The sequence below is a fragment of the Pimephales promelas genome, chromosome 21 (genome assembly GCF_988280905.1).
Source record: "Pimephales promelas chromosome 21, fPimPro1.hap1.1, whole genome shotgun sequence".
Lineage (NCBI taxonomy): Eukaryota > Metazoa > Chordata > Actinopteri > Cypriniformes > Leuciscidae > Pimephales > Pimephales promelas.
The window spans coordinates 17759863-17774840 of record NC_142789.1 but is presented as its reverse complement, the minus strand read 5'-3'; the positions used below and the strand labels follow the sequence as shown (position 1 = coordinate 17774840).

Below are 14978 nucleotides of genomic sequence, written 5' to 3'. Positions count from 1 at the left end.
CGCCATCTACCGACGTTTAAGGGGGCCCTAAAAAGGCGGATATTGACGTATGGTCAAAAGACGTCCCAAGACGTCAGTTATATGACTTCTTGGGATGAGACTGTATTACTTAATCCCAGAGAAACCTGTTTCTTCCTCTATCCTCACACACATTTGCTTATTCATACCATAAAGTCAGACCCACCCTCATATTATCAACCCAAGAGAACTTCAACATCTGGAGTAACAACATCTGGGATAGAGAATATGATGTTTCAGAATTGTAGGTCCAATATTCAGCCAGTTATATGTTTTAAAGGGGCAGTTCAGTGTTGTCTTCCTCTGAGATTTCTGGCAATGTCCTAGATTTGCACATTTGTGCTAAATGAGAATCATGCAATTGTGGGGTGTAATTAATGTGGTCAGCCTCATTCAGAGATATATTGGAGCTCTAAATCACCCTAGGATATATACTGGCTCATCACAACCCACCAGAAAACACCCACCTATATTAGCTATCCCATGCACATATAATAGTTCTAACTATAATTTCAATTCAAAGTTGCAATCTCAAAAGTTGGCCACATTTGTCACAGTTATAAGAAACAAAGATGCAGTTGTGAAATACTAAGTCACTTTGTGAGAAATGTTGAATGTTGCAATTAAATTGTCAAAATGTTGATGAAAGGTGGCTATGTGGACAGTGCGTGAACCAGAGGGAAGGTGGAGCCCGGTTGAGTCAGAGAGGTGGAGGGTCGAGACACAGCTGGAGATCCGGAAGCCCAAGGCAGAGCCAGAGGGACGAGGGAGCCTGGCGGAGCCTGAGGGTCAACATACCATGGTGGAGCCAAGGGGGTGTTGGCCAAGGTGGAGCTAGGAGATCCTAAGACCAAGGTGGATCCAAGCAGCTGGGCAGAACCGCTGAAGGAGAAACTGAGGGGCTGAAGGGAGACAGTGAAGGCGAAGCCAAGGAACTGGATGGTTTTGGCAGAGGAGGGCGGAGAGAAAGGCTTGGTGGAACCATCTGCGATGAAGGAGACTTGGAGCTGGGTAGAGGCAATGGCGATGTAGGAGATTTGGTGCTGGACGATAGAGACTTGGTGCTGGACAATGAAGGAGACTTGGTGCTGGATGATGAAAGGAGACTGGAACTGAGCTGAACCAGCAGCGAGGCAGACAACTTGGCAATGGGCTGAACAAGCAGAGACAAAGATGAATTGAAACTGGACTGAACCAGCGGCAAGGAAGACGACTTTTGACTGGACAGAACCAGCGACAAGGAAGATGACTTGGAGCTGGACTAAACCAGCAAAGTGCAAGACTACTTGGAACTGGACTGAATCAGCAAAGAGAAAGGTAATTTAGAACTGGATTCAACCAGCTGTGAAGAAGGTGACTTCGGACTGGACTAAACCAATGGGAAGGCATAAGGAGATCAAATGAGGATCCAATGAGACTAGAGATCTTGAAAGGTTTCATCATCCAGTTCATCAAATAATACTTCCTTTGGCACCCAGCTCATTGCACGCACCTCAGTGACAGGAGTGTGGGCGCAGCTCCAGTCCATTCCATCAAACTCCACTATTCCCTCTTTGGACAGCGGATGCTGTTACCGGCTCAAGCACCTGGTCAGTCTCTGCCATTTGCTTGTGCTGTGGGATGAAATTGGCCTCTTGGACTTGGGCTCCTAGTCCGCTGTGGGCTCTAGCTTTTGAACAGTAGCAGGTATGGCTGAAAGCTGGTTGGGTCCAGAGTTGACCTCAGCTGTGACAGGGAGTCAAATTGAACCAGCACCCATATATGCAACATTGCTCTTTCAAGGACCTTCCACTGGCAGACGTGCCTTAGACCGTTCACTGAGGCTGGTGTTATAGGATAGGCATGCCAGATCGCAAAAATCCCTTGTGTGATCCTTAAGGAAGTAGTCCCCCAGTCAATATTAAATGCCTTAAAATAGCATGAATTTAACTCTACACCTTGCCTAATTTATCCATAAATATGCAAATTTGCCCCACCCCGACTCACACCAGCTCAGAACTTTACTGTAGTAAATGCTGCACAATGGCACGTGGAAATATTGGTTTAATTCAGCCATATATGTTTGATCCAGAAATTGATTCAGAAGAAGTAGCAGAGAGAATTATAAATGCTCGATGTATCAGAATGGTAATGCGTTTTATGCATCACTCTTTACAACCTCTGACACATAACGGTAATTAATATGATTAGCATTTTGCTTGTCTCTTTTATCAAACCGCTAAAAATGTGTTGCTAATCTTACACAAACCATGTTCCCGTTCGTCACCTGTTCCCAGTCAGACAGCTGCCTTCTAAAAATCAGTATCCTTAGAAACACTTTGAACCACTTAGAACATCAGCGGAGAAAGGCATATACTGTAGTTCATCAAAACGTAGTAATATACATCATATTCACCTGCTATATTGCTAAATGCACCCAATTTTTCATATCAACTGAAAAAATATACTGTGATAACCTGACTTCTCTTGAGTCTCCCCTGCTTCACAGCAGTGATTATATGCCAAAGCCAGCCCGCACTTTGATGTGATTGCTTACAAGGTAGTTTATGACGCAAGAAACACCGGCAATTTCAAACATCGCTTTTGAAACGGTATTGCAGTTTTAAGGACAAAATACTCAGCAATGGTGTTGACTTATGAATTTGCACATGGTTTGCCTTTGCATTGGCTTGCCTTGATTTTGTGGTTTTCTATGTACACATTGTTGATAATCTGTGACATGTGACCAAGTGTTTTTGGTGCTGGTCCAGTTCTGTTTTTAGGAAGATCACTTTTGTATGCTTTGAGTGTGAGATCCTTTGAAAGGGACTTTTCATTTCAATCTTGAAACTTGCTCACTCAAAGTGAGTCCTTGAAATTATGGATTCTGTTTAGATACTATTCAGGCGCAGGCTGGTCTCTATCAAACATCATTACATCAGAGTTATAGTGGGTGTGATTTTGCATGAGCGTTGTAATGGTTCTTGCTCTGTAATATACGAGTCATTGATAACTTGTGAGATCATTTAGGTCAAATATTCTTTATGGCACTACAATGCTTCTTTTGCCAAGACTATATTATTAATGCGGTGTCATTGTCATCTGATGCACATCTAAATTTTGTTTTAAATAAAAGTTAAAGGGTGGAAAGTATATAACTGGAGTGCCCTTCTGTCAAGGAAATGTCTTTCCTTCCTCTTACAACTTACATTTATTTGCATATCAAGTTTAATTACATGCTTTCAGATTTATTGTCAAGAGCTTTATGGTTTGGTACAGAGTGAAAACAACTAAGGTTAGTCATATTCATGATGTGGGGTTGAACTGACCCTGAGCATCTGAAGGCAAATTTACTTTATTGTTCTTCTGGTATTGCTAAGGTGAGATGGATTTCTTTCAGCATGTGCTTAACAGATGATTGTGTGTCTGATTTGTGCAGTCTTGCCATATGGGTTGATTTTATTGTTTGCTTACACACATCCACAGACAGACACAAATGATTGACAGATGTGCATTTTCAGACGCACGTGTGTGAACATCACAATCTTTGGAGTGCAGTTTATGCTCACTGTATTGACATTAAATTTGCAAAGAATTAATAATTCTATTACATCCATCAAGCCTTACAACTTAGAACACTACAACTGAGAGTTTTGGATTAGAAGTAAATGCTTAGCAATGTGTCATATTCACCACACAGCTTTTCCTCTGTGTTTGAATTAATGAAGCGCCAGACTTGTAATGCAGTTATGGTTACCATAAGCATTTCGATGAAGTCTGTGGTGGAGGTCTGGTTGCTGTAATCAGATTTAGATTCATTAAGATCTTTGCTTACCAAGCTGTTTCTCCCACCCAGAGGATCTAACACTGACAACCACCACAACGTGCCAAACCCTGAGGGTATGTAAACTCAGCAAAATGTATCTTTTTTTTCTTTTTTTTTTTTTGTTCTGGGAAGTGGTCCAAGTAAATAAACTAGAGCTCCCTACCCACTTCATTTACAGCAGAATGTGTGAAAACGCAGCAGGGTCAATGCATGTAGATTTGTCATATGGGAAATTGAATGTATGTAATTATGCAGCAATTGTTTAGTCAAAGCAGTTTGTAATGAGAAGCAGTCTTCCTAACATGTATTATACATAATATTGCAACAGACTGGTATACATATGATCTACCCATGTAAGGGAGAAAGTCTGGCTCTTTTATAATAATGATAATAATAACAATACAGATTATTTTGAAAGATTATCTATGCTTGTACTGTATCTCAGTGACTCTTTCTGTAGGTTATACCATTGCATCAGTAAGTGGCACCAAAACACTTTATGAGTGAGTCACTGAATTATTCATTTAACTGATTTGTTCAGACACATTGGATGCTTCTCAAACAGAAGGTTGTGTCCTTCCTAGTCCAGTCCTTCAGAAAAAAAAACAAAACCTGTAATACTAGAAACCTTTATATTAACTGCTTTTCTTAATGCAGTACAAGTAATGACAACCATCTGTGGTCTCTCGGTGGTTTACATTACGCACAGTTTAGCATTATGTGACAAAACATAATGAAAGGAAAAAGAAATCCTTTATCTCCAAAATCCTTTTTTTTGTGATATGGAATGTGTGCGAAGGATTGTGGGGCATTTATGCGTCCTTCAAAACAAACTGAATGAAGGATCTGAAACAAATGATCCTTTAAATTGAGCCAATTGACATGGCAGTCAAGATATGCAGCCTTATAAGACACAGCCTTCTGATTGAAAATTACCCATTAATTCATACAGGAAATTAAATGTTGATGAGTGAGCCAATGAATAATGCACTTAATTGATTTTTTTTTTTTTCAAACACTGATGTATTCAGGAACAAAACATGTGACTATCATTGAGTAATTCACTCAACCTATTCGTAAAAAAATAAATAAATAAAATAAAACCGATTCATCGAGGAACTTCACTACTGTCTTGCTTGGAAACATCCAGCGTTTGAGTCTACTGTGGCTTTGTTTGGAACTATTTTCTTAGCCAAAACAGACAAAATAGTTACTTTATTTACTTGCTCCATTAACTGTTGCATACAACACATTCTCATCCCAAAAAGTCATATAACTGACTTTTTGGGACGTCTTTTGACCCTACGTCAATATTCGCCTTTTTAGGGCCCCCTTAAACGTCGCTAGATGGCGATCCCGGGCCGTCATACAACTGACGCTTTACCTTTAACGTCAGTTAGGTGACGGGTTAGGTTTAGGGTTAGGTTTAGGTCTGGGGTAGAGTTAGGATCCCATAACCTCATCTACCGACGTTTAAGGGGGCCCTAAAAAGGCGAATATTGACGTATGATCAAAAGACGTCCCAAAATGTCAGCTATATGACTTTTTGGGGTGAGACTGCGTAGCGCATAAAATAGAAAAACACTAATTGTGCTGCTGGTCTGAATATTATAACAATCAGTCAAACATAATGAATCTAGGTAGCGAACAATGAGCAAACAAAGCTAAAAGGGAAAGGTTTAACTTGAGGAGTGGCTTTTTGTTTTGTTCTAGGTTTGGTCCTGGGACTTAATTGCTTTGAATATTGAAGTACACTGAGTGTTGTGAATATAGCCAAACATGGACACAAGTGTTTTGAATACATCCAAACATTATGAATAGTTCATTTAAAACTCTGGTCTGTGTTTGTTTGTTGGGTTAATTCAATATTGACTTTGGACTGATTTTGTTGATGTTTCCTTTTCTTGATATTCTTTGGACCAGATGAACTTTAGAATTGACTTAATGTTTATTTGTGCCACATTTTTTAGACTCCTTTATGCTCAAATTAATTTTTTATACATTGTGATTGACATTTATACACACAGTTGTTTATTTGAAGTGTATTTGCTATATTGTGAAGTGTATTTTGCCATATTAATGTCTTGTTTAACTAAAGAAAGCATTTTTATTAGGCCTGCATAGCATAGCACTCAGTATATACAATTGCTATCAAAGGCAGTTCTAAACAACCACTGCTACAATATGCACCAGTAGGACGTCTGTTTCTGATGTCTGTTATGGGACCACCTCTTCCTTCAGAGGTGATATTAATCTGTCTTTTACCTCACTAATGACTTTACCACAACACAGCTATATATTATTCTATTATTCTCTAAAGAAAACTGTCTCACTTTCTTTAGGCTGATTTATGTATTTTCTCAACCATATGTGAAAAATGCTATACATTTTATAATTATGTGTTATTCACCTCAATCCAAACTTGGTAATGGTTTTGGTTTGAGGTTCATAAACATTATCTGACTGTAGTCCTCTTGATTCATCCATCTTTTATTTAAGAAATACAACTAGTTTCAGGATCTTTCTGTTGTTATGGCTCTGCTAATGGGGAATGTGAGGTCCAAACCAGTCTGCTCTGCAGTTGCGGGGAAAAAAGAAAGAAAAAATGTGAGGTCCCAGAGAGAGTTATGGTGTCTTGAACACATGGTCCATTAACTCATGCACATCTATATGGAATATGGTGGAGTCATTTTTTTGGAGTTATTGATTAAACATTCGTTTTTTTGGGAAATGTGTTTTGATCCAACAGGACGGGGCTATTGTGGTAAATGAGAGTTCAGTTCGAGAATGATGTGTTATTTACTCTTCAATTAGCTCTTCTCTCGTACATGCTGTGGTTGACTTCACTCTCTTTATGTCTACCGTGTCTTTAGTCTTTGGTCTGTCCACACTGAAAGCAAAAATGTGTCCCACTTTATATTATGTGGCTTTAAAACTATGTACTTACATTGAAATTAATAATTTGATACAATGGACTTATTGTGTTATGCTTTTACATTGTACTTATATTTTGAAAATACCTGCATGTAATTACAGCTGTTAGTTAATAAATGTTATTACGTTTGTAATTACACAGTTGACCCTTCCCTTACACCTTAACCCACCCTTAAACCGACCCATACAACCACACCTGACCCTAACCTTACCCGTATCACACCTCAATAGCAGCAAAAGTGTTTACAATACAACCTGAACAAAATAAGTACATTGTACTTATTTTTCAATGTAAGTACATAGTACTTAAAGCCACTTAATATAAAGTGGGACCCAAAAATGCAGCCTCGAATATACCCAAACATAAAAGTGGATTTGTTTGCACTCTCTTGCACATTGAAAAACCCTTAACTTGTATAGCTGCTACGCTTCTACAGATAGCATGCTTTTTGTGGTTTTCCTTGTTGAAGTTGTGTGATTTGTCGTCATATATCAGTCTCTTAGGTTTTAACAGGTTTACAGTGAGCAACTTAAAAATATAGTAGGACAGAAAGTAGGATTAACATGGAAGAGATTTATTGCTTGTCACCATACAAGTGTTTAGACGGAAATGCATTGGAATCTTACAGAGGTGCCACAGCAATGTAATATTAATTTTCCAGACTATAGGTAACAAATAGCCTTCGAAAGTTTGGGGTTGGTAAGATTTTGTAATGATTTTGAACAACGTTTCTTATGCTCATAAGTCTGCAACACTTTTGCAAACAAGTGTACAGTTAAACAGTTAACAGTTAGACCAGTTCTCATTATGTCCTTAAAACATTTGAAGTAAAGACTAGGACAAGGCACAAGACTTGCACTGTACATCAAAACAAAGTATGCCCATATGCACACAGTAAATCCAGAGTAAAATATTAAAACATAAGATCATTTACAACATGCTTATTCAAAACAGTAGCACCTTTAATACTAAGCAGTTCATTCTGCTGTCATGCTTTCTGATGTAGACTAAATATACATATTATTATAATATAATATTGCGTGCTATTTAAAAACCTATTAAAAGGTCAAATATAAATGTTATGAAGGACTCGTAGGCAGAACACCCAATCAGGAGGCAGCTTGTGGTACTCCAGTTTATTTCCGTCCAGCCTCAGGATCTTCATACGTGAATATGATGTGGGTCCTACTGTCCTGCAGAGACTGCTAACGTTGAACGCTGGACAACACAACAGGAAAGTTATAGCAGAACAGATTGATTGTTGTAATTTAGTTGCCGTGTATTCTTTTTTTAATGGTCATGCCACAAGATTAAACATAAATAGATTTGTTTGATGTTATCTTATGGTTATATGACAGTACCAACGCATTCTCACCCTTTAGCGTCATATAGGTGACGCTATATGACAAAACAGCGAAATACTATGCACATGGCTATCGCTAATATTAATTATCGTTAGCACGCGCTGTGATGGGTAGGTGTGGGGTAGGGTAAGGTAGTCTCATATTCACGCTAAAGGATTTATGACGCCTTGGGTTCGCGTGTTATATTAACGATAAGGGTGCCATTTGCGTAGCATTTCGCCGTTTTGTCATATAGCGTCACCTATATGACGCTAAAAGGATGAGAATGGGCTGGCAGTACTGTAGTAGCGTTATCATCACTACGAGAAGGGTATTTATTGATTTATTTATTTTTACATTTGTCTTAACTTTCACACTTTCATAGTAAGCTACTTTATCTAGCAGGCTGTTTTGCAAAAAAAAAAAAAGGTAATGTTACCTCTTCCACTGTTTACTGTTGACAGAAATAGCAAGACAGTGAGGTCAACATATATGGTGATTAATGTGACGAGCCATTTCAGGGAATTGCAAGCAGACATCAATCCTTTACAAGATCACACACAACAGTCAAACTGCAGCCCTCGTAAACAGGAGCTGCTTCCCAATACCGTGTAAATAATAACAGGTGTGCTGGCGTTGGCACCTCTTCAGTGTTCGCCGGATTCATCCTGGTTTTAGATACTCATTGTGATGGTAGGATAATAGTTATGTATCTAAGCTCTAACTATCCAAGAACTAAAAGACCATGTGGTATGTCTGTCGACATTGAGACTATTCTCAGAACAGAGAATTGATATGCGTTTACAAAGCACTTACGGTGTGTAACTTTTCTATCTGTTTTTCCAGTCCTCTAGCCTGCAATCCATCAAAAATAATATTATTATCATATTTTCTGGAAATCTATGTGCAAAACAGGATGTCCCCATCCTCAGACTGGAGCCTTTTGAATAGGTCTTGTTAATACATTTTCTATTTTTACATTATTTCCATTTGTTTTCTGAAGGTAGCTCTGACAGTTTGACAGGCCGTTTAACCTTTATAACATCCACTTCTAGGTTTTAATATAGCCTACCAATTATCTTTTTCAGTAATGGCTTGTTAAACATTGGATTATTATACGTCACTTTGAGCTGGTAAACCACTATTATTGTCACAATTAGTCAATACATTCTCGATTACATTGTTTTCTAAAGGATAAATCTGACAGGTTGACAGGTTTTTTCCTAACGTCCACTTCTAGGTTTTAACATAGAAATTGGCTATTTTCTACAGTGGCTTGTTAATAATTAGAATATTATACTTTACTTTGAACTGGTAAACCACAGCTAATGGCATAACATTTCGTTATATGGTTCAAAACAGTAAATCATGACCACTGCCTGAAAAAAAGTAAAAGTCTGCTGCTGAAGTCTTTGCAGTTGACCAGTGGCACAGCTCTTGTAACTGAGCTCAGCGTGCTGTTGAGGAGGAGGGGGAGAGAACAGAGCGTGCTTTTAGCACATGTGGATTCCTTCTGGAGTATTCACAGATGTTCCCAAACAAACCTTCTGTCTTTATTTTCTCCCTCGTTCTCTTTCAGCTAACCTACTTTTTCTAGTCACCTTGTGTCTCTCCAGGATGTTTCTGTCTGCAAACACGTTGTGACAAACGCATTAGAGAATGAGAAAGGGGGAAAAGGAAACCTAGAGAGGAGGGAAAGTTTGTCATTTCTCTTCTAAAATCCTGTCACATTTTCCGTCATTTTCCCATGGCCCGTCTGATTCTGAATGTTGATTCTCTCGTGCCAGAGATTATTTCATCGGGCCTGAGAACATAGCCTCATCCTAGACAGGACAAACATTTTAGCAGTTCTCAGTCAAGCGTCCATATTTGTTTAGAATAATTTCTGCACTTGGCTGATATTTAACTCTTTCCCTGCTATTGACCAAGTGAGAAAATGCTTATTGATTCTGAGACCATTTTACGTCTTTTTGTATTTTCACTGTTTAAAGGTACGGGGTGCTAATACACCTCTTCTGAGAGAGTACTGAATCCCCTGATCAAAACACAAGTGAAGATGATGCAGAAACAAGCGATAATATAAGTAATCATATGCATATGTAAAATAATGCGATCATTTAACGTTAAACAGCATATAAATCAAAACTGCCTAATGTTACTGAATGAAATGTTGTCGCAGGACGAGCTATAGGACTGTGAAGCTTTGGGGGTATTGATGGACTTGATCTACTCCATCTATGTTTTGATCATCATTCTGAATCCGATCTGGATGTATAGTCTTTGACAAAACTGCGACAAAAAAAACAAAAAAACTTTGACACATTTTTTTTCTCAGCTTACCCATATTCAAGTGTTGATAATAAAGAACAAATGAAGCTAGAATAAAGCGTTTTTTTTATTTAAAAGCAGAGGGTCTTTTCTTTGTTCTTTCTTTTTTATATATTGCATGTTCAGATATTACAACATACAAAAAATATTCTAGGGGCCATGATATTTTTGTGAAAGACACGCTGATTACGCTGAGATTACGCAAAAACATTGTATTTTGTACAATACAAAATTGTACAAAATACAAAATCTGATTTTGCGCATACTGTAGCATGCAGAATTGTAATTTGAATTTAAGTGTACTTAAAATTAACTGAAATTTTGGTAACACTTTATTTCGATAGTTCACTTTAGACATTCTACTAACTATAAGTAACTTTTCAACTACATGTCAACTAACTGTCATTAGAGTATAAGTAGACTGTCTGTCTTATCTGCTAACACTTTATTTTGTTGGTCCCCCAACAGACATTTAACTGATTAATAAGTATCTTGGCGACTACAAGTCAACGTAAATCCAAACCCTAACACCTAACCATGACCTTCCAGTCTACTGACAGTCTACTATAATATACTAATACTCTAATGAGAGTTACTTGACATGTAGTTGAAAAGTTACTTATATTTAGTTGAACGTCTACAGTGACTATCAAAATAAAGTGTAACTGAAATTTTTACAAAGCTTTGTACGAAAGTTTAGAAAAAATAAATAAATAGGTTGTATGGACCTTTTAAAACCAATCTGTTAGAAATACTTATATTCAAGAAATGTATAAGTAAAGATAGAAGTATTTTTCCAGAATACCATTTACTGTTGAATTTCTCAGAATCCATCAACTTCCTTCACATCAAATTCCAAAAATCCTGTGTGGCAAATTCAATTGAAATACACATTCCCAAGTGAAGGAAGCTGAAATTGTGTTGTTTACCACATGGAAGTGATTTTGTAGATCAAAACCAATCCATTGTTTCCTCACTGCTTGAGGTGCTTCTGGCTTTACTTTCATTTTTGTATTAGTTTGTTTTATTATTAAACTTGAATGTTCGCTGGTTTTCGCCTCCTTCTTCCCATGACAACTGAACCCCATTACAATAAGGTTCTCTGTTTTGTGTCTTGACACAATTATTCTGTCAATCAACTTGGCATGACAATTTCCTCCGTCACATTGAAATTAAGCAGTGCTGATTTTTTCTCAATGCAGTGCTAAAGAATAAACCTCAGTGTATTTGTTTGTGTAAAACAAGATCCTTACACCAACTCACCTTGAATTTGGTTAACCTCAAGGTAGAGGTACTGAAGGGTGGTGGGAACGGTTGGGATTTCTGTTAGCTGGTTATATGAAAGGTCCAGCTCTACCAGAGATGTGAGGTTAAAGGCTCCAGGGTCAAGCCCTTCATTCCTCAATTTGTTGTGTCCGAGCCGTAGGTAACGGAGTCCATTAAAACCATGAAGGCTGTTCTCGGTCAGGCCTGTAAGAGAGTTGTTGGATAGGTAAAGCTGCTGGACAGATGAAGGCAGATGTTTGGGGAAAGTATCCAGGAGGTTGTGACTGAGATCCAAGAGGTTGAGGCCTCCAAGACCTGGTGAAGTACATGAAAGATAGAGTTAACGCTGAGTTTACAGAATGATCAACTTTAATATCAAAGTTTCTTGATGATTTATGTAGGGATGCACAATATATTGGTCTCATATCAGTTATCAGATAATAGAGATTTATTTTTTAATGAATTACTGAATTATTTTTGTATCAGTATCTGTTGTTGGATATTTCATAAATTAGTATTAATTGTCATTTATTATTGTCATTTCCTCTATTTTTTACATTTAGATTTAGGGCTGGGTATCGTAACAAAATGTTTGATACCGATACCGATACCTTGACTTTGATACCGGTTCCTGAACGATACTTTTTCGATACCAATTTTATGTAACCAGTTTTAACAATATAATATTACCTACATGTTTATTTTATTTTTCAGTTTGTTGACTTTTTCACACTCATATTTTGAGTATGTAAAAAAGCACCAATGCTAAAGTTTTCTTTATCATTTAACAACATGTATTCTTTACTTCAATGAGCTCATTGTTTCTGTCTTATCATAATGCATTGTTTAACAATGAAACTGTAAATTAAACTGAAAATTAATTGAAATCCATTACATTGTCTCCTCTGAACAGATCACTCTAAATTGTAATTTAGAAACATGCATATTCTGCAAAGCTGCTTTGAAACAATATGTATTGTGAAAAATGCTATTCAAATAAATGTGAATTAAATTAAATATAGGCTACTGGGGGACGGGATATATGCCTCGCGCTCAGCACACATAAAGATTGCCAGCAAAGCACTGGCAACAGTAGCCTAATGATTATGGATGTGTCGGGAAACAATAGCAAGGATAGATTTTAATTGTTTATTAATGAACAAGTGTTTAATAAGTGTGCTGGCTGCAAATATGATTATGGTGATGCTGACTTAGCATTCCTGAACTATCTGCTTGCCTTAGCTTGATTCAAACTGGTAAGCTTGTAATGTTTTTAATTCCAGTGGTACTGATGGTACAATACCAGTTTCCGCGGGAGATTCGATCATGTCTTTGTGTCATTACGTCACATCTGTTACTAGTTCAGATGACATTTTCCGGTGAAAATTCTTATGTTGGTCATTCATCCAAAAAGAATAATCTGTGATTATGAATGCCAGTCTCCGCACTGTGCCGTATCGAGGGTGTTGAAGTACAACTCGCGTATAATTCAGCGAATGACTGCAATTGCAGATTTCGAACAGAGATGGCGACAAATAGGAAAAACTGAGGACTGCAGCTTTAAAAATTAATATTATCATAATATTTATAATAATTGATTTTAGTGCTTAATTATCTGTTAAATAGTGCATCTCTACATTAAGCATTTGCAAGAAGCATTTCAAATATATAAATATCAATAAATACCTTTTAAGTCACTCCCTTCAATAATCTTCAGACGGTTGCCTTGTAACAGAAGTACTGTTAAATTGGCCAGATTTTGGAATGCATCTGCAGAAATCTTTTCGATGTGATTATATGCGAGTCGCAGTTGCTTGAGTCCGCTAGGCAGTCTGGCTGGCACCTTTGTCAGGTTATTATTGTTTATGAAAAGATTTACCAATCGGGTCAGATTGGAGAACAACACATTATCGAGTTGCTCACTCAGTAGTTGATTGTGATCCAAGATCAACCAACGCAAGTTGGTGGCATTGGCAAACGCCCCGTATCCAAGGAAAGCAATATTATTTCCTTGGAGGAACAGGTACTGTATGCGGGACGGAAGGTCAGAGGGAAGCTGGTTAAGGCCCCTGTGGTCACAATAAAGGGCCGTTGGCCACTGGATCGGGCAGTCACACTCCAATGGACAACTTTGTGCGTTCACAGCACGAAACCAGCCTGGATCCATCCGATCTTTCAAAGTCAAAACACTCGGCTCGCCCAAAAAACGGTTGATCCAGAGCGGTACACCTCCATAGTCCAAGTCCATTGTGAAGGCCCAAGTCGGCCCACACAGAGAGAGTAACAAATAAATTGATCTGATATCCATTTGTCCGCCTGCCTAATGAAACACAAACAGGCTCTAAAAACCCTTTAATAAGAGTGTATTATTCAAACTAATCAGGAAGCTTATTTTCTTCTGGCAGCAATAAATAAAAGCTTACACACATGCTGTTTAGAGAAAATAGCTTTTCGTTTAAGTTACAGCTGCAATTCCTCTGCAAAGCTTTTGCATTCTTGCTCAATAATAATATTTTGAATATAATTTAACATCTATATAATCTCCATTTCATTGTCAGCTACAGTTAATAAACTACTTTCAAGAGCGTCAATGAATATGCAAGTGGCTAAACTGGTTAAAAATGCTAAAATTTCATTCTCTTTCGTCATGCATCATCTACTAATGTGAGAGGAATGTGCATACCTTTCAGCACTCTTCCGCAGCCAATTTTAGTTTGGAAAGCCTCTGAAAAGGTAGATTTGTCGAGACTGTCCCTAGATGTTTACGCTGGACACTGAATGGCAACCTGAAGAGTTTTACCCAGCTACTGAAACATTCTTCCCTCAGCGATGGCCTTTTCTTCCATACAGCTTATTCTCACTCCTTTTTTTCCCCAACCTGTCTCGGAAGCCTGGTTGGAGTCTAACCACTGCACAACATTTGTTAGAAACATGTGTGCTGGCAGCGGAGAGAGGGCAATCTTTACAAACAATGCTGTTGTGATTTAAGATCTTTTGGAATTAAATCACATCACATTATGTGTGGATAGAAATCCTGTTTTTTATTTATTGTGACTTGTTTCTTCAAAGCTTGATAATGTATTATGGACAACTGATGTTTAATCATATGTCAATGCTTATGCAAGCCATATACTGTTACATAAACAGCCTGCAGCCCGCTGACTGATGAACTGTAATATCACGTCATTGAGCCTGTGAGAAAGAGGAGTATGTTTGAAGGCAGTATGTTTTCTCTTTGCAGCTCTGGAACATTTAGCACAGAGAGCAATGGTTACACTCAGAC

General features: G+C 37.9%; 2 protein-coding genes across 2 annotated transcripts in view; one reads left to right on the top strand and one right to left on the bottom strand.

Annotated features, from left to right (window-relative positions):
• fmoda (fibromodulin a) overlaps positions 1–14978 on the top strand; it is a 96742-nt gene that overhangs the window by 10936 nt on the left and 70828 nt on the right. The gene's annotated exons all lie outside the window — the stretch shown is intronic.
• Positions 7323–14639, bottom strand: LOC120480517 (lumican). The gene is made up of 4 exons (XM_039673743.2): positions 14379–14639; positions 13382–14015; positions 11693–12010; positions 7323–7976 (listed from the first exon to the last, which is right to left on the bottom strand). The coding sequence occupies exons 2-4, from the start codon at positions 14001–14003 to the stop codon at positions 7825–7827; spliced, it is 1092 nt and encodes a 363-aa protein (XP_039529677.2). The 5' UTR covers positions 14004–14015; positions 14379–14639; the 3' UTR covers positions 7323–7824.

What these genes read in the sequence shown, in the direction of transcription:
- LOC120480517 (XM_039673743.2), bottom strand. Translation starts at nt 14,003, where the DNA reads ATGGATATCAGATCAATTTATTTGTTACTCTCTCTGTGTGGGCCGACT. An exon ending in TGAAGGGAGTGACTTAAAAG is followed by an intron (nt 12,011 to 13,381) that starts GTATTTATTGAT and finishes GTACTTCACCAG; the next exon opens with GTCTTGGAGGCCTCAACCTC. An exon ending in TGAGGTTAACCAAATTCAAG is followed by an intron (nt 7,977 to 11,692) that starts GTGAGTTGGTGT and finishes TGTGTTGTCCAG; the next exon opens with CGTTCAACGTTAGCAGTCTC.